This window comes from Primulina tabacum, chromosome 7 (assembly GCF_025594145.1).
Source record: "Primulina tabacum isolate GXHZ01 chromosome 7, ASM2559414v2, whole genome shotgun sequence".
Classification (NCBI taxonomy): Eukaryota; Viridiplantae; Streptophyta; class Magnoliopsida; order Lamiales; family Gesneriaceae; genus Primulina; species Primulina tabacum.
Window position 1 is genome coordinate 39,565,313 of NC_134556.1, and position 25,626 is coordinate 39,590,938.

At 40.6% G+C, this 25,626-nt stretch overlaps 3 protein-coding genes and 5 non-coding genes across 8 annotated transcripts; 7 read left to right on the top strand and 1 right to left on the bottom strand.

Moving 5' to 3' along the window:
• Positions 1 to 5,239: 5,239 nt before the first annotated feature.
• LOC142552462 (small nucleolar RNA Z43) lies at positions 5,240 to 5,338 on the top strand. The gene has a single exon (XR_012821791.1). It is a non-coding gene; the product is annotated as a small nucleolar RNA Z43 (small nucleolar RNA).
• A 270-nt stretch (positions 5,339 to 5,608) lies between these two features.
• LOC142552461 (small nucleolar RNA snR60/Z15/Z230/Z193/J17) lies at positions 5,609 to 5,698 on the top strand. The gene has a single exon (XR_012821790.1). It is a non-coding gene; the product is annotated as a small nucleolar RNA snR60/Z15/Z230/Z193/J17 (small nucleolar RNA).
• A 411-nt stretch (positions 5,699 to 6,109) lies between these two features.
• Positions 6,110 to 6,200, top strand: LOC142552463 (small nucleolar RNA snoR1). Its single transcript, XR_012821792.1, has one exon. It is a non-coding gene; the product is annotated as a small nucleolar RNA snoR1 (small nucleolar RNA).
• A 447-nt stretch (positions 6,201 to 6,647) lies between these two features.
• LOC142552418 (small nucleolar RNA SNORD25) lies at positions 6,648 to 6,733 on the top strand. The gene has a single exon (XR_012821751.1). It is a non-coding gene; the product is annotated as a small nucleolar RNA SNORD25 (small nucleolar RNA).
• A 67-nt stretch (positions 6,734 to 6,800) lies between these two features.
• Positions 6,801 to 6,948, top strand: LOC142552476 (small nucleolar RNA snoR136). The gene has a single exon (XR_012821804.1). It is a non-coding gene; the product is annotated as a small nucleolar RNA snoR136 (small nucleolar RNA).
• Positions 6,949 to 7,953: 1,005 nt separating this feature from the next.
• LOC142551980 (putative chlorophyll(ide) b reductase NYC1, chloroplastic) lies at positions 7,954 to 12,555 on the top strand. The gene is made up of 10 exons (XM_075661533.1): positions 7,954 to 8,547; positions 8,841 to 8,919; positions 9,032 to 9,167; positions 9,933 to 10,007; positions 10,100 to 10,295; positions 10,509 to 10,577; positions 10,728 to 10,867; positions 11,005 to 11,127; positions 11,701 to 11,893; positions 12,063 to 12,555. Exons 1-10 carry the CDS (start codon positions 8,170 to 8,172, stop codon positions 12,246 to 12,248), a joined length of 1,575 nt encoding a protein of 524 aa, XP_075517648.1. The 5' UTR covers positions 7,954 to 8,169; the 3' UTR covers positions 12,249 to 12,555.
• A 7-nt stretch (positions 12,556 to 12,562) lies between these two features.
• LOC142551981 (pentatricopeptide repeat-containing protein At4g18975, chloroplastic) lies at positions 12,563 to 15,750 on the bottom strand. Its single transcript, XM_075661535.1, has 8 exons — positions 15,592 to 15,750; positions 14,920 to 15,202; positions 14,723 to 14,824; positions 14,522 to 14,598; positions 14,171 to 14,267; positions 13,905 to 14,048; positions 13,155 to 13,367; positions 12,563 to 12,991 (listed from the first exon to the last, which is right to left on the bottom strand). Exons 2-8 carry the CDS (start codon positions 14,983 to 14,985, stop codon positions 12,752 to 12,754), a joined length of 939 nt encoding a protein of 312 aa, XP_075517650.1. The 5' UTR covers positions 14,986 to 15,202; positions 15,592 to 15,750; the 3' UTR covers positions 12,563 to 12,751.
• Positions 15,751 to 21,790: 6,040 nt separating this feature from the next.
• Positions 21,791 to 25,317, top strand: LOC142551984 (proline-rich receptor-like protein kinase PERK15). Its single transcript, XM_075661538.1, has 8 exons — positions 21,791 to 22,449; positions 22,684 to 23,244; positions 23,479 to 23,565; positions 23,668 to 23,738; positions 23,865 to 23,941; positions 24,244 to 24,391; positions 24,488 to 24,649; positions 24,777 to 25,317. Exons 1-8 carry the CDS (start codon positions 21,846 to 21,848, stop codon positions 25,068 to 25,070), a joined length of 2,004 nt encoding a protein of 667 aa, XP_075517653.1. The 5' UTR covers positions 21,791 to 21,845; the 3' UTR covers positions 25,071 to 25,317.
• Positions 25,318 to 25,626: the final 309 nt, after the last annotated feature.

Below are 25,626 nucleotides of genomic sequence, written 5' to 3' on the forward strand. Positions count from 1 at the left end.
ACTTACCACAAGACCCCGTCATCAGCTTTGGGCCAGAAGACCTCCGAGGCGTTGTGAGTCCACATAACGATGCCTTGGTGGTGACGGCCACCATTGCCAATTATGATGTGGCAAGGAAATTTATTGATAATGGAAGCTCCGTGAATGTCTTGTTCAAGAGCACGTTGGATCAAATGAAGGTGGAAGAATTTGAGTTTGAGCCGGTCTCCACCCCGCTGTATGGGTTTGCAGGACATGCCATCCCGCCGCTGGGTCAGATTACTCTTCCCCTATCTTTGGGACGTGACTCTCGGCGGGTGACAAAGATGATAACATTTACCGTAGTGAATACTCCCTCATCGTATAATGGAATCCTGGGGCAGCCAGCCTTAAAGGATTTTAGAGTCGTAGCTTCCACTTATCATCAGAAGCTTAAGTTTCCTATGGGAAAGGGAGTTGGAGTCGTGTGCGGGGACCAAAAAGTCGCACGTCGTTGTTATGAAAGAATCGTGAAGGAAGAAGAAAAGAGAGGTCGCGAGCATTCGCATGGAAGCTTGAGCTCAGTCTTACAGTTGTAGAGTCATTCGCAGAAGCTTCTAAGTGGGTAACTTTGTTCTGTGGAGATACAAGAGGAGCAGAGAAGAAAGTTGGAGAATGCGCTTGTTAATGCTCTAAAGAAGCCCGGGAGCACTTATCATCTTAGAGAATATTAATCTTGACTTGAATTTTGCTGTATTTCATTTCTGAATTTGTCTTATGTTATCGGTTGAAATTTAATAAAGCCAAGTTCTTATATTAATTTCATGGATGTTGTTGTATTCTGAGGATGAAATAAATTTTATTTTCCTGCTAAGGCATCGCCTAGCAGAGTTGGGGAGGAGAAAAATTTTATTTTCCTACTAAGACATCGTCTAGCAGAGGAGCAGAGTTGGGGAGGAGATAAATTTTATTTTCCTGCTAAGGCATCGCCTAGCAGAGTTGGGGAGGAGAAAAATTTTATTTTTCTGCTAAGACATCGTCAAGCAGAGGAGCAGAGTTGGGGAGGAGATAAATTTTATTTTCCTTCTAAGGTATCACCTAGCAGAGGAGTTAGAGGGTGAGGATGTTGAATATTTATTTTCCTGCTAAGGTATCACCTAGCAGAGGAGTTAGAGGGTGGAGGCGTTGAATTTTAATTTTCCTGCTAAGGTATCACCTAGCAGAGGAGTTAGAGGGCGGGAGTGATGAATTTTTATTTTCCTGCTAAGGTTTCACCTAGCGGAGGAGTTAGAGGGTGGGGGTGTTGAATTTTTATCTCCCTACTAAAGCATCGCCTAGTAGAGGAGCAGTGTGAAAAATTTTTATTTTCCTGCTAAGGTATCACCTAGCAGAGGAGTTAGAGGGTGAGGATGTTGAATATTTAATTTCCTGCTAAGGTATCACCTAGTAGAGGAGTTAGAGGGTGGAGACGTTGAATTTTAATTTTCCTGCTAAGGTATCACCTAGCACAGGAGTTAGATGGCGGGACGTTGAATTTTCATTCTCCTGCTAAGGTGTCACCTAGCAGAGGAGTTAGAGGGTGAGGATGATGAATTTTTATTTTCCTGCTAAGGTATCACCTAGCGGAGGAGTTAGAGGGTGGGGGTGTTGAATTTTTATTTTCCTACTAAGGCATCGCCTAGTAGAGAAGCAGTGTGTAGAAGAAAATTTTTATTTTCCTGCTAAGGTATCACCTAACAGAGGAGTTAGAGGGTGGGGACGTTGAATTTTCATTCTCCTGCTAAGGTGTCTCCTAGCAGAGGAGTTAGAGGGCGGGAGTGATGAATTTTAATTTTCCTGTTAAGGTATCACACCTAGCAGATGAGTTAGAGGGTGGAGACGTTGAATCTTTATTTTCCTGCTAAGGTGTCACCTAGCAGAGGAGTTAGAGGGTGGAGGTGTTGAATATTTATTTTCCTGCTAAGGTATCACCTAGCAGGAGAGTTAGAGGTGGGAGGTGTTGAATCTTTATTTTTCTGCTAGGGTATCACCTAGCAGAGGAGTTAGAGGGTGGATGTGTTGAATATTTATTTTTCGGCTAGGGTATCACCCAGCAGAGGAGTTAGAGGATGGAGACGTTGAATCTTTATTTTCCTGTTAGAACATCGCCTAGTAGAAGAGAAGGAGAGTTGGATATTTTATTAGCCCTGGTGATTTAATAACATCAAAGATAAACTCGTGAGAAGCAGTAAATTGAAATGCAAAATACTCGAAAGATAGGATCGCAGGAACGAACAAGTGCTGAGCCCGAGGCGAGCGTGGCGCGCTCGCGCTCGGAAGGGGCGCCCGACAGGGCGTGCTGTGGGCGAGGCGAGTGCTCGGCGTGGCAGAGGGCGAGGGCGCAGGCACTCGTGAAGGCTAGGCGCGCAGGCAGGCGAGAGCTGGGCAGGGGGCGAGGCTGAGGCGAGTGTGAGCGTGGGGGCAGGGGCGAAGCGGGGGCGAGGGTGAGCGTGGGAGCAGTGGGCGAGGCTATGTATATGGGCGGCAGAGATGGGCTGGGCGAGCGTGGCGGAGGCGTGGCGCGCTGTGAAGTGAGAGGGCGAGGCGTGATGTGCGAGGGGGGAGGGCTAGATAGGCTGGGCAAGCGTGAAGGGCGAGGCGAAGGCGTGATGGGCGAGCGGTGAGGCTGCGTGTGAGGGCGAGGCTAGGGCGTGGGGCGAGATGGACTGTGCGAGCGTGAAGGACGAGGCGAGGGCGTGATGGGCGAGCGTGAAGGGCGAGGCGAGGGCGTGATGGGCGAGCGGCGAGGCTGCGGGTGAGGGCATGGGGCGAGATCGGCAGGGCTAGCGAGGGGATGTGGGCGAGGCTGCGTGTGTGGGGCGAGGGTGCTGGGCTGGCGAGGGTGGTGAGGCACGCGTTAGCAGGCGAGGACGGTGCTGTGCAGATGAACGCTCGGCGCGGCTGCAGTGCGAGTGGGAGCGCCGGGCGCACGGGCGGTCGAGCGGAGGAGCGTGCGAATGAGGCGTAAGAGGGAGAGTTAGTGACCAGAGCAGGGAGAAATGAGAATGAAGAAAAAAAAATTATGGGGGCGTTGCCCCCACACCCCCACGACCTGACCGGGCAGGTCGATTCCCGTAATTTTCGTAACGGCAAACATTGTTCGTTAACGACAAACGAAATAAATTTTTCTATTACGGTACGTCCTCGTCGCCGATAAATCAAGGACAACACAACTAATCGAACTTTGAACATACGATTCAGTTCGACTCGGGAGGGGGAGACTGGTGATACCCTAGGGATGGGCCTAGCCCAGATGGAAGACATGGATGAGCCCACTACCCTTGGCCCATCCCTAGCCCATATGGAAGACAAGCCCATCAAGGGCCCAGGTATCTTCCTATAAATACTAGGTTTGATTGTTCAGTTATTCATTCTCTTTTGTTTTCAGCAGCACCCTTAGCTGCTCCCCCCATATATCCTCAGTCGCTGACTTGAGCGTCGGAGGGGCTACGCCAGGACACCCTCCTGGCCCCCTCCTAACAATCTTATTTGTGATTTCAGGCTCAGGGTAATTTCAAAACCTGCGTCTGGACTAGTGACACTTGCCGGGAGCGGACCCTAAATTTTCCGTGAGTATCAAATTGGTTGGAATCCTCTCGTCAATTCAAATATTTTAGTCCAAACTTATAAAAGCACTTTCATTAGTTTGGACACAATAAGTTGTAGTTAAAAAAGCATTTAAATAAGTTAAACATTTTCAAAACATTTTTATATATAAAAAAATAAATGGTTTTGACATTTGAAATAAGAGTAAGTCTTTTGTGAGACGATCTCACGAATCTTTATCTGTGAGACATGTCAATCCTACCGATATTCACAATAAAAATAAATACTCTTAGCATAAAAAGTAATAATTTTTCATGAATGACTCAAATAAGATATCTGTCTCACAAAATACGATCCGTGAGACCGTCTCATACAAGTTTTTACCTTGAACTAACGTTGAAAATATGTTTATTTTTGTATTTTTAAATAAATATACTAACAGAAGTTCAAAAACCATAAATTTTAGCATATAAAAAAAAACACATTTTCAAGAACTCTAACTCATTTACAGACTCCTCCATCTTCATTTCCACTTGATTATTATTTAAAAAAAATTACGGTGACCCTAAATTTTAAAATCATAAGTTTTATTTTAAAATCTTAATATAAGATCGTATCTAATAAAAAATAATATGTATTGAAAAAATCATTTCATTTAATTTTACCGATTTTTTTTTTTTAAAAAAAATAACTGAAATCAAATCGAATTAACAATCTGTCTATACAAATGTAAAATCAAACCGTTTCAGTTTGATTGGTTATTTCAATTTAATAGAAATTATACCCAACCCAAATTTTTTAAAAATTATTTTATGAAATTTTGTTTATCGTCGTTAATTTGGTCAATTTGCTATTTTAAATATTTTTATTAATATTATCATTAATTTACTTCTCATTATTTTTCTTAATTTACTTCTTATTAGTTTGTTCATTGTCAATACTCATAATAAATTGATTTATTTGCTTATGTGTATAAAGTAATATTATTATTTTTTGATATTAAATTTCATATATTTTTTCAACAGTTAGAAAATATAATTAATAAATGATAATTCGGAAATAAAACAACTAGGGATGATGAAAGAAAATATCGAATTTTTGATATACCAAAATTACTTTAACTAAAATACCGAATTTATCAAAATTTCGATACGATATTGTATCGATATCGGAATTTTCTTACTAATAAAATTAAGAAATTTGAAAATTTTCGGCGATATACCGAGATTATTTCGGTATAATCGATATATTAATTATACATAAGAAAAATTTAATATATCGAGTATAGGTATACAAATATACAAAATTTTTAATATAATATCAATATAAATATTTTTAATATCGTAATTTTTCGACAAAAATGAGAGATATAATTTTCGGTGCAGATCTATATTCCACTATGACAAACACCACAAATTTTAAGAGGAGCCGGGATTTTTGAGCCCAACCGTAATTTTACTATCCATGTATTTCAAGTAAGTGGATGACGGGCTTTTCAATTCTTGTAGACGCCGCCAGCCCACACTCTCAAAGCCCTAGCTTTCTGTCAGCTGCCACTCCATAATTACTGCTAATCCTTGCAGCTGAGTGGAAATCGTTTTCATTTTCTTCGCCCCGCGCCGCGATGTTCGTGCCAGCACTCGATTAAGCACCTCAATTTACGTTGGTTCTTGTTTTTTTTTCCCTGTATATAATTAGGCGATGATGATCAATTGTGACAAGGTCTCGTTCGTCGTAACGGCATCTCGATGCCTTGCCGACCATCCTGATATATCACCACCCATAAACTGAGTCCATAATCGTTTTCGATATATATTGTTTCTGCGTCCAGTGTTTGATGTGTTTTGACCGGTGTTTGCATTTCTCTTTCCGATTAATTTTATAAATATTTGTTATATATGGAATATGTGGACTATCAATCTAACCCAGCTCTATGAGGCCACCGCTTTATTGAATCTTAGATATGTTCTGATTTTTTTTCGGCGTGCTTCGTTTATATTTGTCTGGATCTTTTTCCCTTTTAATTATTTGGACTTGTTTTCATTTTCTCCTTAAATTTTTGAAAGGGTTTCAAGTGATGATCTGAAGCATAGTTCACATGATTCATCAGTGATTAAAATTGTTTTTAGTCTTTCGCTCTTATCTGTTGATTCCCATGATAATTGTATCAATCCTTTATCGGAATTCCTCTCTCAAATATAGTTTGTGGAATGGGATCTTAAACGATGTGTATTTGTTACCATATTCGTTGCTTTTGTTCATTTGTTTTTTTTTTTTTTAGTTTAAAGAAGATTAGCCTATGATTATAAATTTATTAAAGACAAGCATATGTCTGAATTTTGTGTGGACAGTCTAATCTTCTCAATGAGGCTAATGCTTTTTGATTGCTTGAACCCATCTCTCTTATTTTATTTGAGTTTTTGTTTTTTTTCAGGTTTCTCCCCTTCTTCACGTAATAAAAGAAAAATCTTTTCCGCCAATTTTAGAGACTGCTTTTTGAAAACCTTTGCTATTTGCAAATCTTCTCAATGAAACTGTTCTTTTTATCTTGATTGGATTTGACGGCGGCTAAGATGACTCGTGCTTTTATTTATTTCTGACACCTCTGAGTCTTGCAAAGGGCTCTTCTTTGAGCACAAGATGCAACTCTCTGAGCTACTGACGTATTTTTTACAAAATCGAAGTCTTCATTAGAATTTTTTTTTTTCATTTTTTTTTCAAATTATTCAGTGTGCATGCATTGAGTAGAATTTCAGGCAGAGGGTGGTATCGATCTGCTCGTAGAACTTTTGCTCTTCAGACTTAGCTTATTTGTTTCTCGAAGCTGGTGTAGTAAGCCCAAGAACACTAATTGATTTGTGCCCGCTCGTCCCACTACCATGGTCAAGCTTCGCTATCTGGTTGACAGTATAAATATTCAGTTACCCGTCGACTCGTTCCCTTGAAGCGATACCAATCGTGTTGCTCCTTTCGTACCACACATCCTTATTCAGTTTCTTGATATTGTTTGGGGTAAGAACTGGAGGAGCAGCTACATATACATTCACATGTATACGACAATCAAGGAATTATACTCCGTAAATCGCTAAACATGATCAGAAAGAAATATCTATGATGATCAACTCTACAGACCTGTGATGATTGTGGATATGATCACACTTCTTATGAACATCTAAGGGGCTGAGATGTTTAATTTCTAAAAATGTATTTTTTTTTTCTTGAATGAATTTCAGGACATGTTTTTGTTTCTGCATTTTTTGCTTTACTTTGATGAAACAAAATTATGTTGCGCTTGTTTATTTATATTCGGGGTGTGACATTATTTCGAGTGAAGCTGAATTTTGTTCCTCTCGCTATCCGGTGCTTCAGTTTTATAATGCATTTGGACGTTGGGGAACTACTTACTTTTTGTTCTTCTACATTTAAATTTCCAAATTTGAACTATTTTCTATTTTTACGTTTAATTATTTTAATAAACCAAACTCCAAAGTGGCCTCAGATATAATGGTTGGGTCGCCCATGTCGGTGCATCAAATCGAAATAGGAAGTGCTCAGTTTTTGTCTTCAAAATATTTTGGACTTAAAACAAACGACAAACTCCATCTCTCTACCACAAGAAAAATGAAAAACAAAGCAAAATTGCCATTCTCGTCGCAAACAACGTCGCGTACCGTCCAAGAATATGAATTGAACAGTTAAAGAGAGAAATGTATACAATTTCAAATCCAAAAACTTCAAATTTCATATATAAAATAAGAAAATTAGTGCACACTTTCTTAGACGAAATATTTGACATTCGACTTTTAAAAATATTATTTCAGAAGAAATATTTGAATATAATAGCTCAAATCCTACGTACAAATAATTTCAGTTGACTAAAAAACAATTGATTTTTTTTAATTTACTCCTTGCTCGTCATGATTGTTGATCCACCGTCAAAATAATAAAAATATATATTTTGTAAAGTACTACTATATTTATTATTACATCATTTTCATGGGACCCGTATATATATATATATATATAGATATATATCAAAATAAAAGTGGAGTTGTTGGATATATAAGTTAGGACAAGTTTAATTCATTGAAACATATTCCAGCATGGAAGTCAATCAGTTAGCGTGATTAAGCAAGAAATTTGTGCTCATTACGCAAAGGAAAATCATACAGTTATAATAAAAATTATAAATTGGGTTACATAATATATTTGAAAATACAAAAATATTCCCACATTTTATTCGAAAATATTTTAAAAATAAATTTAAAATAATTTTATCATTTTAATTATTTTTTGAATGTGGATATGTAGCTCTATATTTAGATAAATCTTCCAAAAAAAAGAAAGAAAAGGAAAACAAACAAAAAATGGCCACGTCCTTACTGTTTATAGCGAGTCCAGATGAGGTTTGAGCAGTGGCGTGTGTGGCCATCACACTTACTTTTCACTCCATTACCGAACTTTGTACCAAATCTTTGCCGTAGCTAGATATTTTGCTAATACCAAGAGAAATCCCAATAAATTGGAGCACTTTTTTGTTTATGAACACAAACATCCTTGGTTTATGAAAAAACTTTGCGGGATAAAAGGCGAGATACACGCATAAAGTGAGGCTTGTTATCCATAATGGCTGTGGTGGCAAAGATGCACCTTCCATCACTAGATTGCCACCTCCACTGTGGCCAACCACCGCCGACACGGTTGTGTTTACGCCGTGGTTGTCTCATGTGGGACCAAGTTTGTGTAAAGGGAAGGGGAAGGATTTGGGTCATGCCGTGCAGGTCTTTCAGGTCTGAAAATAGATTTCGAGTGAAAGAGAAGCATGAGAAAAGTGAAGAAAGTTTTGGAAAATTGCAGGAGTGTAATAGTTTTGGATCGAGAAAGAGTGTGAACAAATGGGTGGATGCAATTAGGAATGCTGTCTGGAGAGTTTCCAAGCCTAGTTTGCTGTCAAAAAGCAGGTTTAGAGAAGAATTGGTCGAGTTGGAGGAGAAGTTGTTTTCCGTAAGTTCATTATTTTTTAGACGTTTGCGTGTGATTTTATAGAAATACTAATTTCTAGTTGCTTTTTAACCAAAAAATATGATTAGGTGTGACAGCAAGATTAAATTTTTTTAATACTAGAGCTCTATAGTTGGAGGAGAATGCGGTAATCTGTTTTATGAAATTAACAGATTCATAAGTTGAGCTTTTCTTGATTTAATCATATTCATGTTTCATTAAAATTAAAGCTATGAAGTTATGTGATTGTGCCAACATACAAGAAAGCACTTATAATTTCCCTTCTTTTTCGATAGCTATCTATTCACATGGGAAGATATATAGTGACCATGTTAAGCACTGGGGTTATACTGCTGACTGGATTCCAGTTGTCAGGTTAGCTTTTGCATACCATGTGCACTGATATGAAACACTGCAATTTTTTTAAAAAAATTTATTTGTATTAAGTAATTGATTTTGAATCGGGTTTCTTGAAAATTTTGTGAAGGTGGAGATGATCAAATGAATGCATTGATATGGTATAGCTGGTTAGGAGGAATTGTGATTGGGACTATGATTGGTTCCAATATGGTGTTGGAGGAAGTTAGTCGTTGTGGTCCACGCAATGTTGTCATCACTGGAAGGTATGGTTTTTGTAACGCAATGTATGCATGTGATATAATTTTCATTGCTCCTAGAAGTTTGAAATGTTGCATAATGAACATTTTGTCGCTTCAAAGTTATTGTTGGAATTTCATTACGTACTTGAATTAAATCCAGTCGAAAACATATAGTGAGTTTCACGAGCATACATTGTGGTGCCTGGTGACACTTGTTGATGCATGGAGCTACCACGAAGTTCAAGGGTTTATAGTTTCCGGTCCATATTTTGCGTGGCATGCTCCAATCTAGTTAACCATGGTTACTGCCAGATTTAACCATCAATAAATTTGTGAGAGAATGCCAAATTATGAGTGGAGTTTGGACATATCTGAATAAAGATCTCAAAAACAGTATTTACTGGTTTATTGATTGGACGAAAACTATTTAGCGTAAATGGAAATTATATGGCTTATTCGTACCGAGATGGCGAGATCTATATTGGGTTGTCAATATGTTGTTTCGCAAGATTGGTTGGAAGGATGTGTTATCTTGTACATTTTATATTTATTTATTAATTAATTATTTGAAAAGAGTTATTCTAGGATGAAATTTTCAAATGGCTGATAAAAAAAAGAAGTGAACAATAAAAGTCAGTCATCGAGATTGGCTTTCAAAAAAAGAAGCGAACAAATCATTGCAAGTTCTCTTTGCGTGCGAAAAGTAGATCACTAGTTTATTTCACTGAAACAAAAAAAATTACACTAACATGAGTATGATTTCATGCATAAATTTTGTTGATGATACAGCACACGAGGGCTAGGAAAAGCTTTGGCTCGTGAGTTTTTACTTTCAGGTGACAAGGTTGTCATTACATCACGCAGGTGAGTTTTAAATTAATATGGTGAGAACTTATGTTTGGTTCTCTTTCCTTCTGTGTTACATTTTATTTATTTTTCGGTTCTGCTGGAGGCAGCCCTGAATCTGTCAATGAGACAATCAAAGAACTAGCAGAGAATCTGAATCAAGTCATGATTGCCACTGGTTCTTCATCGAGAAAACGTTTACGACATGCAAAAGTAGTGGGAATCCCATGTGATGTCTCTAACCCAGAAGATGTTAAAAAGTTGGCAAATTTTGCTGTCAATGAACTTGGTTTTGTTGATATCTGGGTAAGCAATTTTATAAGTCATTTATGGTTTCCGGTTCAGCTCTATTTTGTATCTGGTCTTCGAGGTAATACAGGAATAACCTGCATTCAAGCTATCATCATCAGGATTTGCTTTTATGAATTTTGTAACATTCTGAGCATTAAAAGGCCATTATAGTGTACCGTACCCATCGGTTGTTAAATTTTGGTTGGTACTTACATTTTTCTTCGACAGGTGAATAATGCTGGGACAAACAAGGGTTTCAGGCCACTGATGCAGTTCAGTGATGATGACATTCAACAGGTTTTCCTTTGCCTTCGAATGAAATGAACTGAACTTTTTGCGCTACGAATGGAATAGGTCGTCCTCCATAGTTAGGGGAACTAGTTTGTTGGATCATTATATCTATTTTGTTGCCGATGACATTAAGTATATTCCACAAAATTTTGACAGATTGTTTCCACAAACTTGGTTGGATCAATACTCTGCACTCGTGAAGCCATGCGGATCATGAGCACCCAAAGCAATGGTGGTCAAGTGTTTAATATGGACGGTGCAGGGTCGGGCGGATCAAGTACCCCACTGACTGCTGTGTAAGTTCAGTATTTGGTTGGTGTTTTTCTAAATTCGAAATGATAACATCAATTCTGGTCAATGAGAGATCTATCTTGTTTAGAAAGTTAATACCAACTTTCTGACTATGAATTCTTTTCATTTCATGGGAATATAGTTATGGATCGACAAAATGTGGTCTTAGGCAGCTTCAGTCCTCGCTTCTAAAGGAGTCGAGGAGATCAAAAGTTGGAGTTCACACAGCCTCCCCAGGCATGGTCCTCACAGATTTGCTATTAAGGTAAATTCAGTGCTCTATGCTGCACACCAAATCGTAATCCAGCAGGGGTGGTGGTGGAAGATCTCATTTCAAATGATTTTCAGTCCTTCCCTTACAATTCTTGCTCCCCCTTTCTTGAAGTTTTGCATCCGCCCCTGGTGGCAAATGTCAACTAGCTTACAATTAAGTGAGTGACATGGGATGTGTAGAATTCGTGTTGGTGTGGCACCACTTTGAACGACTGAAAATCCTTTGTAATTTTCAGCTCTCTTCAAATCTGTGCAAACAATGGTCTTGTTAATCTTATACGAGCCTTCTAGCTTTCAAGTCAGTGACATGGGATGTGTGGAAATCTTGTGTTGGTGGTAACATAATTTGGAACGACTGAAAATCCCTGGTGTTTTTCAACTCTCTCTCAAATCTGTGCATAGAAATGGTCCTATTCGATCTTATATGATTCGGGCTTTGTAAATTGTTAGATTTTGCTATGTCTGGAGAAGCAGTGTTGGAGATATTAATCATTTCTCTCATAAGCTGGGTTTTTTTTTGGTTCTCGTCTCTGTTAAGAAAAGCTAATTCTCGTATTTATGCCAGTGGTTCGAGTATTCAGAACAAGCAGATGTTTAACATAATCTGTGAGCTTCCCGAGACAGTTGCTAGAACTTTAGTTCCGCGAATGCGTGTCGTAAAGGGAAGTGGCAAAGCGATTAACTATTTGACTCCTCCAAGAATATTACTTGCTCTGGTCACGGCCTGGGTGCGACGTGGCCGTTGGTTCGATGATCAGGTAACCAGTGCTTCTTCATGGTCTAGATTAATTGAAACCATGGTGTATTGTTTCGTATTTCATCTTCATAAGAGCTTGTTTTGTATATTTAGTCTTGGGAAATCATTTCCTCAATCTGATATTAGAAATCCATGAAATTCTAATTATGCTGAATGTTTACTTATTTCAGGGACGAGCTCTCTATGCTGCAGAAGCAGATAGACTTCGTAACTGGGCCGAGAGTCGTACCCGTATTTCTTTCACCGACGCCATGGAGATGTACACAGAAAACACTTGGGTTTCCGTCGTTTCACTCTCAGTAGTTTGCGCGTTCATAATTTTATCGAGTACAGATTGCACATTTCCTGGGACCTGATTGCTACACAAACGTTTCTGCTGCCCATATTCTCGGAGAAGAAAATCTCTGCAAATGCAACGGAGTCGTTTCCTCAAAAGTTGAAAACCGATAGGCAGAAACAACAGAAACAAAACTAATTTCTAGCATTCTCAATTTGCATATAATTATTCATTTTAACAATTATTTGCATCGTTCATCCTGCAATTCTTGTCTGTAATCTGTATATTTTCTCATTATTTTTATCACATATCGATATGTTTATTGTCTGAGGAGCACAATTCATTCAGAATGATATATATATAAAGGCTGTGGAAGGGTTTGCTTACTCTTTCTTCTAATCTGTATGAATTTGCTTGCTCGTTCACTGAAACGATTGTGTTTTGCAGTACATGTTTTCCGAAAATAAGATCCGATGAATGAAGCATATAACTAAAATTTACACCAGATGGGAAATACATCAAACATAGCTCAAACCGAGTGTATTTTGTGTAGAAAGAACAGCGAGATTTTTCTTCCTTGGCTCAATTCTGTGCATGTTCAGAGTCAATTTCGCCCGAGTCCAAACAGCTAATTTCATCAGCTGAACATGCTCTCACCCGAACCCTTTCCCCCTTGAAGTAAATGTACTTCCATTTACTTCCGTATTTTCCTATTACCAGTCTCTGCTTGTCCTTCTGGTCTAAGGCCCTGAAGGCTCGTGCAACTCTTCTCACCGTATCTTCATCCGGCCTAACGCCTAACTCCTCCATATCAGCAAACACCTGATCTCGCACGATCGGAGAAAGAAATCAACAAATGATTGTAAAACTCATCAAGAAAATACAAAAAGATAATCACGAACTACATGCAAATAAACGCCTCAGAGAGGAAATAGCAGCCGATGCAATAGGAACTCGTTAAATCAAAATCAAGGAAAACAATCACCTCTGTAATCATGTTGGGCATGTTATGATGATCATACAAGGATATCATTCTCGAAAAAAGCATCTTTGATATAGAGCGATCATGCGCATGCAAAATCATGTTCCATAATGTCGCTGCCTCGTCTGGCCTTCCATCCATGTCAAATGCCAGTAAAAGGCAATCATAGGTAGCAAATGTGGCTCCTTGCCCTTTGCTTAACATCCACTTGGCCACCTGATCCAGATAGCATTATCAGTGAAGCATAAAAGTCACTAAAGAGTGAAAAGTCAATACAAGATAATTGATCACCGAGATACTAGTATAAATCAACATATAATCCCACACCAGAATGTTGCGACAATGTGAATGAGTTTATCAGAGTGTACAATAGAAGCTTCCAGTAATTTAGTCAATTTCAAAGAATGAGTACAAAGATGAAATAGTTGATAACATAAATCATCGTGCACAGTCTTACTTATACAAATTACCACCCCACAGCCCTGGGGTATGGCATGACAATAAATAACTCGAATATCAGCTATAAAATTGAGATGCTCCAATATATTAAAGCGGCCAATGAAAAATGAAGCTGAATACTAGTGGATGGATAGAGTTAAATGCAACACAAGAATTGACGTCCAAGATTCATCACAGGAAGTACAACTGTCTGCAACAAAGTTTGTAGCCACATTTCGTAAGGAAAAAGTTCCAACTTTTTAAGAAAATCCACACAGGATACAAAACTCAAATGGCTGATTGAATGTGTCATACTTGAATAACTCGCTGCCACTGATTCCTTTTCCTTAAGATTTTTAAAGCCTTTGCTGCAGCAACTAAAGGAAATTCAGTCTCCCATGCTATCCATTTATCAAGGGAACTGTATACTTGCTCCTTCTCGCTTGGTAGTCCAGAAATCTACTAAATTAATCGAATCAGTTTCAATATTAAAATATTACACCATGCAACTAAATATCAACTTCTATGCTCACGCTGACTTATATAGAAGAACCAAACAGTGAAAAGCTAATTACACATACAATTCTAACAAGATTCAGTGCCTTTTGTCCTGAACCAGCTGAATCTCTCTTACGCCACAAGTGTTGCTCCTTCTTTCTTGTCTTCTGAATTATTTTCCTGCACTCGTTCTCAAGGAATATTTCGTAATATTTTTTTAAAAAGAATAATGAAAATAAATACCATGTGAATTGTTAAAAGATAAAATGAATAGAAGTAACTCTGCATGAGCATGCTCGCATTCCCCAGCCAACTCATAGAAAAGGCGAGTCATTTTAATAAAGGAAGTTAAGCATGTATTTGCAGAGCATATATTTCAAATCAAGGAAAAAATATAAATTATATGATACTTTCAATCAACACAATTCACTTACTTCTCGGTAGCACAGGATTTACTTATGGGTCGGCTACTTTGACAACAGTGGTATTTCAGAGCTGGGACTTCCCTTAGCTATGCATATTTAGAACTTTTGAGTTAAAAACGAAGAAAAATTTAAGACATAGACAATATATATGTATGCATGTGTGTGTGCAAAAAGGCTTTACACATGAAATAAAACCAATTTATTCCTTGCCTTCTCATAATAAATGCAGGACTTTTGAGGTTTCAGGTAAGAAGAAACACAGTTATTCTGGGATAAAGACGACAGTGGAGGATCTGCTCCAAAGCATAAAACCTGGGAAGCATTTTATGTTCAGGTTCATAACAAGAAATATTAATGCCTCGTGGGAATTAGAGGAGGCGGCATGGATGACAAGACTAAGAAGTAACCTGTCTTTGAGCATTTGAGCAGATTTCAAAGGAAACCCGATCCATTCTACTAAAAGGCATCACCATTTAGTTCACTGAACATTCTTCAAATTTACCAACTTCATTTTTTTCTTTTATCATGCGAGACAATTCACATGGATTCAATCCATAGTTACTTCTTCAGACCTTCAAGCAGCATATTCGCTATGTACATTTTGCTAGAGCCACACACGGGGAAAAAAAAGATATCTCTAAAGAAGGCCGCTTTTGGCTGTATGCCCAAGCTATACGCTCTCAAGCATCACTGCAACAAAAATTTCCAATTACAAAAGAAATCTGATGACTTAATCAAACACCATCGAATGCAAAGAAAAACTATTTGTATCACTGAAATACATTATACTTCCTAAAATATATATATATATATATAACAATGGAGCATTCCCCTTTGGTACAGAGATTACGAGCTTTTAGCTCGTGCATTTGGTCCATCCATGCAATAATTAACCAATTCTAAGTTCCAATATCATACTACGATTTATTTGATTTCATCTTATTAAGTTTAATTTACTGAAACATCCACATCTTTTTTTTTTCACGAAAAATTACCAGGACTGAAGGAAATTAACAGATTTCAGAGAACATGACAAGTAAATCAATAAAGCATCAATTTTTTGAAAAAAAACATATAACCTTCAATATGACCCCCGAGCTTTTACGATGCTATGACGAATCCAAACCTCTTAAGTGGTGTGCTTGCGAACAGCGGAGTTCCAGATAGGGAGGAGCAATTGGATGTATATGAATTTCTTCCTTGGGTCGGCTCATTTATCTAAAGCGTTATTCAATGAGCTTAAACTGTAGCGTATCGTAGCAAAATAACGACAGTGGAATATTAAAAAAAGATCAGGTCTTTCTGTGAGACGGTCTCATAAATTTTTATTTGTGAAAAAGAGAACGGGTCAATCCTACCGATATTCACAATAAAAATTAATATTCTTAGCATAAAAAGTAATACTTTTTCATGGATGACCCAAATAAGAGATCTGTCTTACAAAATACGACCCGTGAGACCATCTCACACAAATTTTTGTTAAAAAAATTATGTTCAGTAACCAGAAAATTTTAGCTTTATTTTTTAAAAAAATCACAAGTTTGATTTAGATAGCTTTTGTTAATTCAGTGGTTTTTATTCCATTTTTTATGAAAATACTAAAGAGAACAATATTCAATATCACAAAAACTCATGTGCGAGTCAATTTTGTAATATATTTATTTTATCTGAGTTATTAATGTAAAATATTATTTTTTTATGTCAAAATTATTGTAAATATGGACAGTGTTGACTCATCTCACAAATATTGACAAAATTGATCTGACTCAATAATAAAAACATGTGAGATTGTGTTGTGGGAGACCTGATAATTCAATATCGAAATTATTTGACTCAAATCTATAAAAGGCTATAATATAATTAATTATATCGATTTTATATTATATTGTATGTTTTATTATTTTTTTTGTATAATTTATGTGTTTAATGTGAGTAGATGTGCGATCACACACAAAAATTAGACAAACTTAATTTGATACCCAGGGATGAATCCATCAAGATCCGGCCCAAATTCTCGGCCCATCATTAAGGCCCACAGGTGAATGGCCCATGACAAGCCCATGTATTCTCCTATAAATACCAGGTTGGAGCGTATGATTATTGGATTCACTATATTGTTTTCAGCAGCGCCCTTAGCTGCTCCCCCCATATATCCTCAGTCTCTGACTTGAGCGTCGGAGGGGCTACGCCGGGACACCCTCCTGGCCCCCTCCTAACGGTCTTATTTGTGATTTCAGGCCCAGGGTAATTTTGAAGCCCGTGTCTGGATTAGTGACGCTTGCGTGGATCGGACCCTAAATTTCCCGTGAGTATCACTTGGCGCCGTCTGTGGGAATATCTGAGTTGAGACGTAGAGATGGTAGGGAGGCGAGGGAGTAGAAGAGTTAACTCAGCGTCATCGCGTCCTCAGAGGGGACCCGAACAGTCTCATGCTGAGGCGAGGCAGGAACAACCCCATCAGCAGACAAGAACTGAACAACCTCGTCAAGAGACCAGGGTCGAGCAACCCCGTCCTAATGAAAATGTGGGGAACTTGACCCTGGAGCAGTTGGGTCAATTTATCACTCGGACAGTTGATGAGGCTATGAGGAGGAACCAAGAATCTGTGTTCATTGAAGAGCAGGCCACTCGCCAGGACCGAGAGGAAAATGTTGAGGGCCAGCAGAGCAGAATTGAAGAGACCCAGCCCCTCCCAAGCGAAGGAAATGCAGAGATTGGAGAGATGTGGAAGGAAATACGGATGTTGAGACAACAGGTGGGAAGCAGAGCGCCGGCCCAAGAGAGGAAGTCCCTTTTCACTAACCATTTTAGAAGAAGGGCTTCCTCCGAATTTTCGACAGTCGAATGTGGGAGAGTACGATGGACATACTGACCCCGAGGAACACTTGGGGAGGTTTGAGAATGCGGCTCTGTTGCACCAATATTCGGATGGAGTCAGGTGCAAGGTGTTTCTGGGCACGTTGGTGAGGTCAGCACAGCAGTGGTTTAACACTTTGCAGCCCAGCTCTATACGTTCTTTTAAGGACTTCTCAGCTGCCTTCTTGCACCGATTTGCTAGCAGCAAGAGGCACCAGAAAAATTATTTGAGCATGTTCGTGATGAAACAGCAAGAGAATGAAACTTTGCGAGAATTTGTCCAGCGTTTCAACAGTGCAGCGCTGGAAATACCAGCGGCTACCCCTGACATCATGATAAGTGCCTTCACACAAGGACTGAGGGGAGGGGAGTTTTTCAAGTCGCTGGTCAAGAAGCCTCCGTTGAGCTATGATAATCTGTTGGCTCAAGCTGAGAAATATGTAAACTTGGAAGATGCCCAACGGTACAGAAGGATGGAGAGCCGGCCCGGAGGAAGTAGAGTTGAGGGAGCGGAGAAAGGAGGAAAGAAGAGGGGTGCGGGGGAAAGAGAGGAAGACAGAACTAGCAGTATAAGACAATTCTCATCCCATGTTCCCCTAGATAGGAGTCGGGACGAGGTGATGGAGGTGAGGGAGCCCGCGGGGAGGTGGGAGAAGTCGCGAAGGGTTGGGTACAGTGCTAGATTGTCTTCAAGGGATAGACGAGAAGGATCCTCATTAAGGAGTCGACAAAGGTCTCGCTCGCCCCCTAGGCGTGGTCCAGGCCCTCCATGGATAAATCAGAGGATCGGGGAGCAGAGAGGGGAAGGTCGATGTCAAGATGTCCCTCAGGAGCTCGTCGAACCGAAGAGGGGAATGAATGAGGATAACCACCCTACGAGAGGAATGATTCATATGATCTCGCGGGGTGCTACTGATGGAGACTCTTGGCGAGCTCGGAAGGCACATGGGAGAAGGTTGGAGAACTTTGAGATATCTAGGGGTGCAGACTTACCACAAGACCCCGTCATCAGCTTTGGGCCGGAAGACCTCCGAGGCGTTGTGACTCTACATAACGATGCCTTGGTGGTAACGACTACCATTGCCAATTATGATGTGGCGAGAATATTTATTGATAATGGAAGCTCCGTGAACGTCTTGTTCAAGAGCACGTTGGATCAAATGAAGATGGGATGATTTGAGTTTGAGCCGGTATCCACCCCGTTGTATGGGTTTGCAGAACACGTCATCTTGCCTTTGGGTCAGATTGTTCTTCCCCTATCCTTGGGGACTGATTCTCGGCGGGTAACAAAGATGATAGCCTTCACTGTAGTAGATACCCCGTCAGCGTATAATGGAATTGTAGGACGACCAGCCCTAAAGGATTTTAGAGCAGTAGCTTCCAGTTATCATCAGAAGCTTAAGTTTCATGTGGGAAAAGGAGTTGGAGTCCTGTGCGGGGACCAAAAAGTCGCACGTCGTTGTTATGAAAGAATCATGACGGAAGAAAAAACGAGAAGTCACGAGCATTCGCATGGAAGCTTGAGCTCAGTCTTGCAGTTGTAGAGTCATTCGGAGAAGCTTATATGTGGGTAACTTTGTCCTGTGGAGGTACAAGACGAGCAGAGAGGAAAGTTGGAGAATGCGCTGGGTAAGGCTCTAAAGAGTCACGAGAACGCTTACCACTTTAGAGAATATTATACTTCATTTTTGATGTATTTCGTTCCTGAATTTGTCTTACGTTATCAGTTGATATTTAATAAAGCCAAGTTCTTATATTAAGTTCGTGGTTGTTCTTGTATTATGAGGATTATATGAATTTTATTTTTTCTACTTAGGCTGCGCCTAGTAGAGGAAAAGAGTGGGGGGGAGAAAAGTTAAATTTTTCTTGCTAAGGCATCGCCTAGCAGAGGAGAAGAGGGTGAGGTGTAGAATATTTATTTTCCTGCTAAGGCATCGCCTAGCAGAGGAGTTAGAGAGTGGGCTATTTTCCTGCTAAGGCATCGCCTAGCAGAGGAGTTAGAGGATGGAGGTGTTGATTTTATTTTCCTGCTAAGGTATCACCTAGCAGAGGAGTTAGATGGAGGAGTTGAATTTTATTTTCCTGCTAGGGCCCGACCTAGCAGAGGAGTTAGAGGGTGGAGGTGTTGAATTTAAATTTTCCTGCTAAGGTATCACCTAGCAGAGGAGTTAGATGGAGGAGTTGAATTTTATTTTCCTGCTAAGACCCGGCTTCGCAGAGGAGCTAGAGGGTGGGGATAGTGAATTTTTATTTTCCTGCTAAGGCATCACCTAGCAGAGGAGCAGAGTTTGGGAGGAGAAAAATGTTATTTTCCTGCTAAGGCATCGCCTAGCAGAGGAGAAGAGTGGATGAGGAGAATTAAATTTATTTTTCCTGCTAAGGTGTCACCTAGCAGAGGAGTTAGAGGGTGGAGATGTTGAGTTTTTATTTTCCTGCTAAGGCATCGCCTAGCAGATGAGCAGAGTTTGGGAAGAGAAAAATTTATTTGGTTAGTCGATAACAAAAGATGTTTACGGGGAGCAGAAAGATGTTTACGCCCCCATAATTTTATTTGGTTAGTCGATAACAAAAGATGTTTACGCCCCCATAATTTTTTCAGAAATCACACAATCATTCGCAAGAGAATATATCAAATTTCTCAACGTATTGGACGAGGCGAAGGCGTGGCCGAAGGCTTGAGGGCGAGCCTGTGGCGCGAGGGCAAGCGAGTGGCGGGCGGGCAGGCTCTCGGCGAGCTGGCGTGGCGTGGCGGGGGCGAGCAGGCGCTCGGGTGAGCCGGAGTGCCGGGCGAACTGCCGGGCGCGGGCGAGCTGGCGTGTGGCGCTCCGGCGCGCGGCGAGCAGACGCTCGACGGGCGAGGGCGAGAGCGGCAGGCGAGGGGCTAGGGGCGAGCTGGCGTGGCGTGGCATGGCGTGGTGCTGGCGAGCAGGCGCTAGGGCGAAGGCATGGCCGAGGGCTTGAGGGCGAGCCTGTGGCACGCGGGCGAGCCGGCGCCCAGGCGAGCAGGCGAGCGTGGTGCGCGAGGGGGCGAGTGCTTCGGCAGGGCGCCGGACGCGGTGAGGGAGTGGCGCGCGGGAGCTGTGCGGCCGCGCGGGGCGAGGGCGCCGGGCGAGCGCGCGAGGGGGCGAGGCGCGCAAGGGCGGACGCACGCTGTTGGGGCTGGCGTGCAGGCGGCGAGGTGATGATCAAGCGGTGCTAGGATTGATATTTGATTTGTTTCCAACTTTTTGGAGACTGACGGAGGGCTGGAAGAAAATGCACAACTCACGTGTTGTAAACCGAGAACAACGCAATCAATCGAACTTTGAACCTACGATTCAGTTCGACTCGGGAGGGGGAGACTGGTGATACCCAGGGATGAACCCATCAAGATCCGGCCCATCATTAAGGCCCACAGGTGAATGGCCCATGACAAGCCCAGGTATTCTCCTATAAATACCAGGTTGGAGCGTATGATTATTGGATTCACTATATTGTTTTCAGCAGCGCCCTTAGCTGCTCCCCCCATATATCCTCAGTCTCTGACTTGAGCGTCGGAGGGGCTACGCCGGGACACCCTCCTGGCCCCCTCCTAACGGTTTTATTTGTGATTTCAGGCCCAGGGTAATTTTGAAGCCCGTGTCTGGATTAGTGACGCTTGCGTGGATCGGACCCTAAATTTCCCGTGAGTATCATAATTAAATTTTACAATTAGCAAAACAAAATTTAGAGGGAAAATTATTTATCACATGTTTTTAGCAATAAAATTATTTGTCGAAAGATTTTCGCTAAGAACATGTTTATTAACCTCCGACACAACTGGCTATATTGACATATTCTTGCATTCATTTTAATTCGAATCATATTCAGTTATAAAATCCGCGGCCGATCGATCAAATTGATATGCATACGAGTCATCCGAAAATGTAAATGAGTCGAGCTTCTAAAATTTCATACTTAGAAATTCAAGGGCTTTAAATTATCGAATTCCGGAGTAAAAAGATAGGGGTAAGTCACATGTCATATTTTGTGAGACAGATCTCTTATTTGAGTAATCCATAAAAAAATATTATTTTTTATTGTGAATATCGGTAGGGTTGACCTGTCTCACAGATAAAAATTCGTGAGACCGTCTCACAAAAAATCTAATCAAAAGACAGAAGCTTATTCGACTTAAAAAAGATTTCCAATCCTTAATTCTAATTTTTGAGCCAAATGGTTAAAGATTGAATTAAGACGACTCGACTTTCTCTACATTCCTACGCGACAATGAGACCTAATTGCAAGTGTATTTTATTAAAACTACAATTTTCCAAAATAGTAATATAATTGAATAAAATAAAATAATGATTGAATTAGCGTGTGAAAAAGACAGTCACACCCCCAAAAAATACGACGCGCTTAACGACTATTTTTCTCTCCTACCCTTATAACTAATTCATTACACGTCTCTGAGGAGCTCAAGCTAATACCTATCTCTCTCTACACTCCTCACAAAATGTCTTCGCCTGCGCCGGCGGTGTCTCCGCCGTCTCCACCAACCAATGCCACCTCTCCTCCACCGGCATCCACCTTCTCTCCACCTCCGCCTGAACCAGTCACCTCGCCGCCACCCGCTCCGTCTCCTCCCGTCAACTCCCCACCACCCGCTGCCACTGTTTCCCCGCCCCCGCCTGTACCTGCCACCAATCCCCCACCCGCTCCATCTCCTCCGGTCAGTTCGCCACCACCCTCCACTTCTCCTCCTCCGCCTGCATCCGACACGTCTCCGGCCCCCCCGCTGCCTTCGCTCACCCCGACAACACCCCCTCCTCCATCAAGATCACCTCCGTCGCCGCCTTCCCCTCCCTCCCCGCCAGTGCCATCAGGTAGGAGTTCTCCACCTCCGCCATCGGGAGGTACGGCGAGATCCCCGCCGGCTGCGCCGTCTTCCAATGGTGGGTCATCGTCGGGGGTATCGACGGGAGTGGTTGTTGGGATAGCTATTGGAGGCGTTGTAATACTTGCGGTTTTGACTCTTCTTTTCATTTGCTGCAAGAAAAAGAGAAGAAGACCACAATCTGATTACTACGTACCTCCACCACCACCCCTTGGGCCTAAAGGTAATTAATTTCACATAAATTTTTGAAATTTCATTCGAATTATCAACTAGTATGTCGCTGCCGAAGAGGAGAAATCTTTTGCAGGTAGCTTCAAGTCTGAGGTTCTAGAAAATGCTAATGGCTGAATTTGAATAAAATTTTCAAGTTTCTGCGTGGTTTAATTTTATCTCCATACCCTTTAACAAGCATGACTTTTACTTGCTAATTTCTGATAATTTTTGGTGTTTGATAAAGCTGAGCCGTATGGAAACCCGATTCACAATTGGCAGCAGAGTGCACCAGCACCAGGTGATCATTTTGTCACAATCCCACCTAAACATTCTCCACCGCCGGTTGGTTTCACGAGACCACCTCAATCACCAGCACGTGCACCACCACCTCCTCCGCCAGCAGGGTACATGAGCAGCAGTGGAGGTTCCGGTTCCCATTATTCAGGCCCCGAAATTCTGGCTCCGCAGCCTTCACCAGGAATGTCTTTAGGGTTTTCGAAAAGCACTTTTACTTATGAAGAGTTGTCAATGGCAACGGACGGATTCTCAACCGCCAATCTTCTTGGGCAAGGTGGTTTTGGTTATGTGCACCGGGGAGTGCTGCCAAATGGTAAAGAGGTTGCAGTTAAGCAGTTAAAGGCTGGAAGTGGACAAGGGGAGCGCGAGTTTCAGGCTGAAGTTGAGATCATCAGCAGAGTGCATCATAAGCATCTTGTTTCATTGGTTGGATACTGCATCACTGGGTCGGAGAGAATGCTCGTATATGAGTTTGTTCAAAATGACACCCTGGAATTTCACTTACATGGTTAGTTTTATTCAACTGATGTACTTATCTTAATTGCTGGAATATTATTGGCTAGGAAAAGCTTGAGTTCGTAGAATACATGGAAAATTTTTGGCCTCGTTGCTTGATAGCATAGTCCCATTGTGTCTAATTCTTCTGCGCTGTCATTTCATTTTTATGTTTCTTGGTCTTGGTTTTATGTTTAAAGGTATAAATTGTCATGTTATTGAAAAACATGCAAATCTTTACATTCAGGAAACGGGAGACCTACAATGGATTGGCCCACACGATTGAAGATAGCTCTAGGTGCTGCGAAAGGACTTGCTTATCTTCATGAAGATTGTAAGTTTTCACTTATAGACGGATTATTCGACTTATGGAATAATGGAATACGTTTTTTGTTCTTTAAAAGTTTATTATTCTAAGACGATATATTTCTGATAGGTCATCCAAAAATCATCCATAGAGACATCAAGGCTTCCAATATTCTTTTGGATTTTAACTTTGAAGCAAAGGTACAGTATTTAACATTCATGATTGAAATATTAGTACAAAAAATTGTACTCTAGGGCAAGTGATTGATAAGGAATTATCCAATTTTATATTAAATTAAAAATTTATCGTTCAACTTGTTCTCTCAGGTTGCAGATTTTGGTCTCGCTAAGTTTTCTTCCGATGCGAATACTCACGTCTCCACACGAGTGATGGGAACTTTTGGGTATGAACAAATCCTTTTCTCATTCTTGCTGGTCGTTGTGACTAGTCTATCAGATCAGTACATCTTGGCATTCTTGATCAGTACATCTTGGCATTCTTGCTCTTTTCTTGTAGTTTTTGTATTAACTAAACGTTTTTGGAAGCTTGTGCAATGATTGCCTTTATTATTGTGCATTAGCTATAAATTTTTCTTGACTTATTAAATTCTAAAACTTAATCTTGCTGCACCTGAAGCGTATTGCTGCTTTGTTGCTATGGTTGGATGTTCTTTATAGTTTATGCTAACTTTTACCTATAATACAGGTATTTGGCTCCAGAGTATGCTAGCTCTGGAAAGCTTACTGAAAAGTCCGATGTATTTTCCTTTGGGATCATGCTTCTTGAATTGATCACTGGACGACGTCCGGTTGACACCAGTCAATCTTTCATGGATGATAGTTTGGTAGACTGGGTGAGTTTTCACTCCCAAAACTATATTACATCAGCTCTCGACCTCAACCAAATCCATGTTCGTTTGAACATTAACCGAAAGGTTTTTGTGATACAGGCAAGACCATTGCTCACCCGAGCACTGGAAGATGGAAACTTTGATGCGCTCGTTGATCCACGGATGCAAAGGGATTATAATCAAAACGAGATGGCTCGCATTGTAGCTTGTGCAGCTGCTTGTGTGCGTCACTCAGCTAAGCGCAGGCCTCGGATGAGCCAGGTGAAGATACATTTCTTTCATGGTTTAACTTAAGGTTTTAATATTCCGGGTTGAGCATATTGTGTCGTTTTGCTTTCACTTTTCATTATATTTTATATTGTATAAAACTCTTCCACCATTTGACCAGGTGGTAAGGGCTTTGGAAGGAGACCTATCCCTATCCGATCTCAATGAAGGAATCAAACCGGGGCACAGCTCCATGTACAGTTCTCATGGAAGTTCGGATTACGACACCACCCAATACAACGATGACATGAAAAAGTTCAGGAAATTGGCACTCGCTAGCGGAGACTATGGAAGCAGTGGCCAATACAGCAATCCAACTAGCGAATACGGATTATATCCGTCCAGCTCGAGCGGTGAAGCCCAACAAACCAGAGAAATGGAGATGGGCAAGTTGAAAACGGAGGGGGCACGGTGACAATAGATTTCGATTATTGTGTACAAAAAATGGATCTTTATAACATTATTTGTTCAGGGAACTTGATAGGGAGGGCACATATTTGCTCAGATGAAGCTGCACACAGAATTTGATTTCTTCCATTTTTCCCCCTCGATTCTTGATTTTTGAGTATTAATTTATTACAAAGTGCAATGTACATGTAAAACCGGATACATTGAAGAAATTGGATATGGATAATTAAACAAGCTGTATAGTTTCTGTCTTTTTCCTAGTGTAAGTCGGCAGGCTACTGGGTAGGGATTAGTCGCCTCACCTAAAATGTTGACCATACATCTTTTCAAATTAGAATTTTCTTTTAATATTCTCATTTTTTTGTTTGATTTGATTTTGATTCAAAGTGTCCAGCTGGAATATATTTATAAACATATTCATCCATTTGATGGAGTCTTGTCTACAATTGTTGCGAGTGTGACTTCTAGATATTTTTATGAACATTTATGAGAAGTATTTTTTTAAAAAAAATTATGACATCAAAATAAAGAACTACCATCTTCAAAAAATGATGAATTTTTAT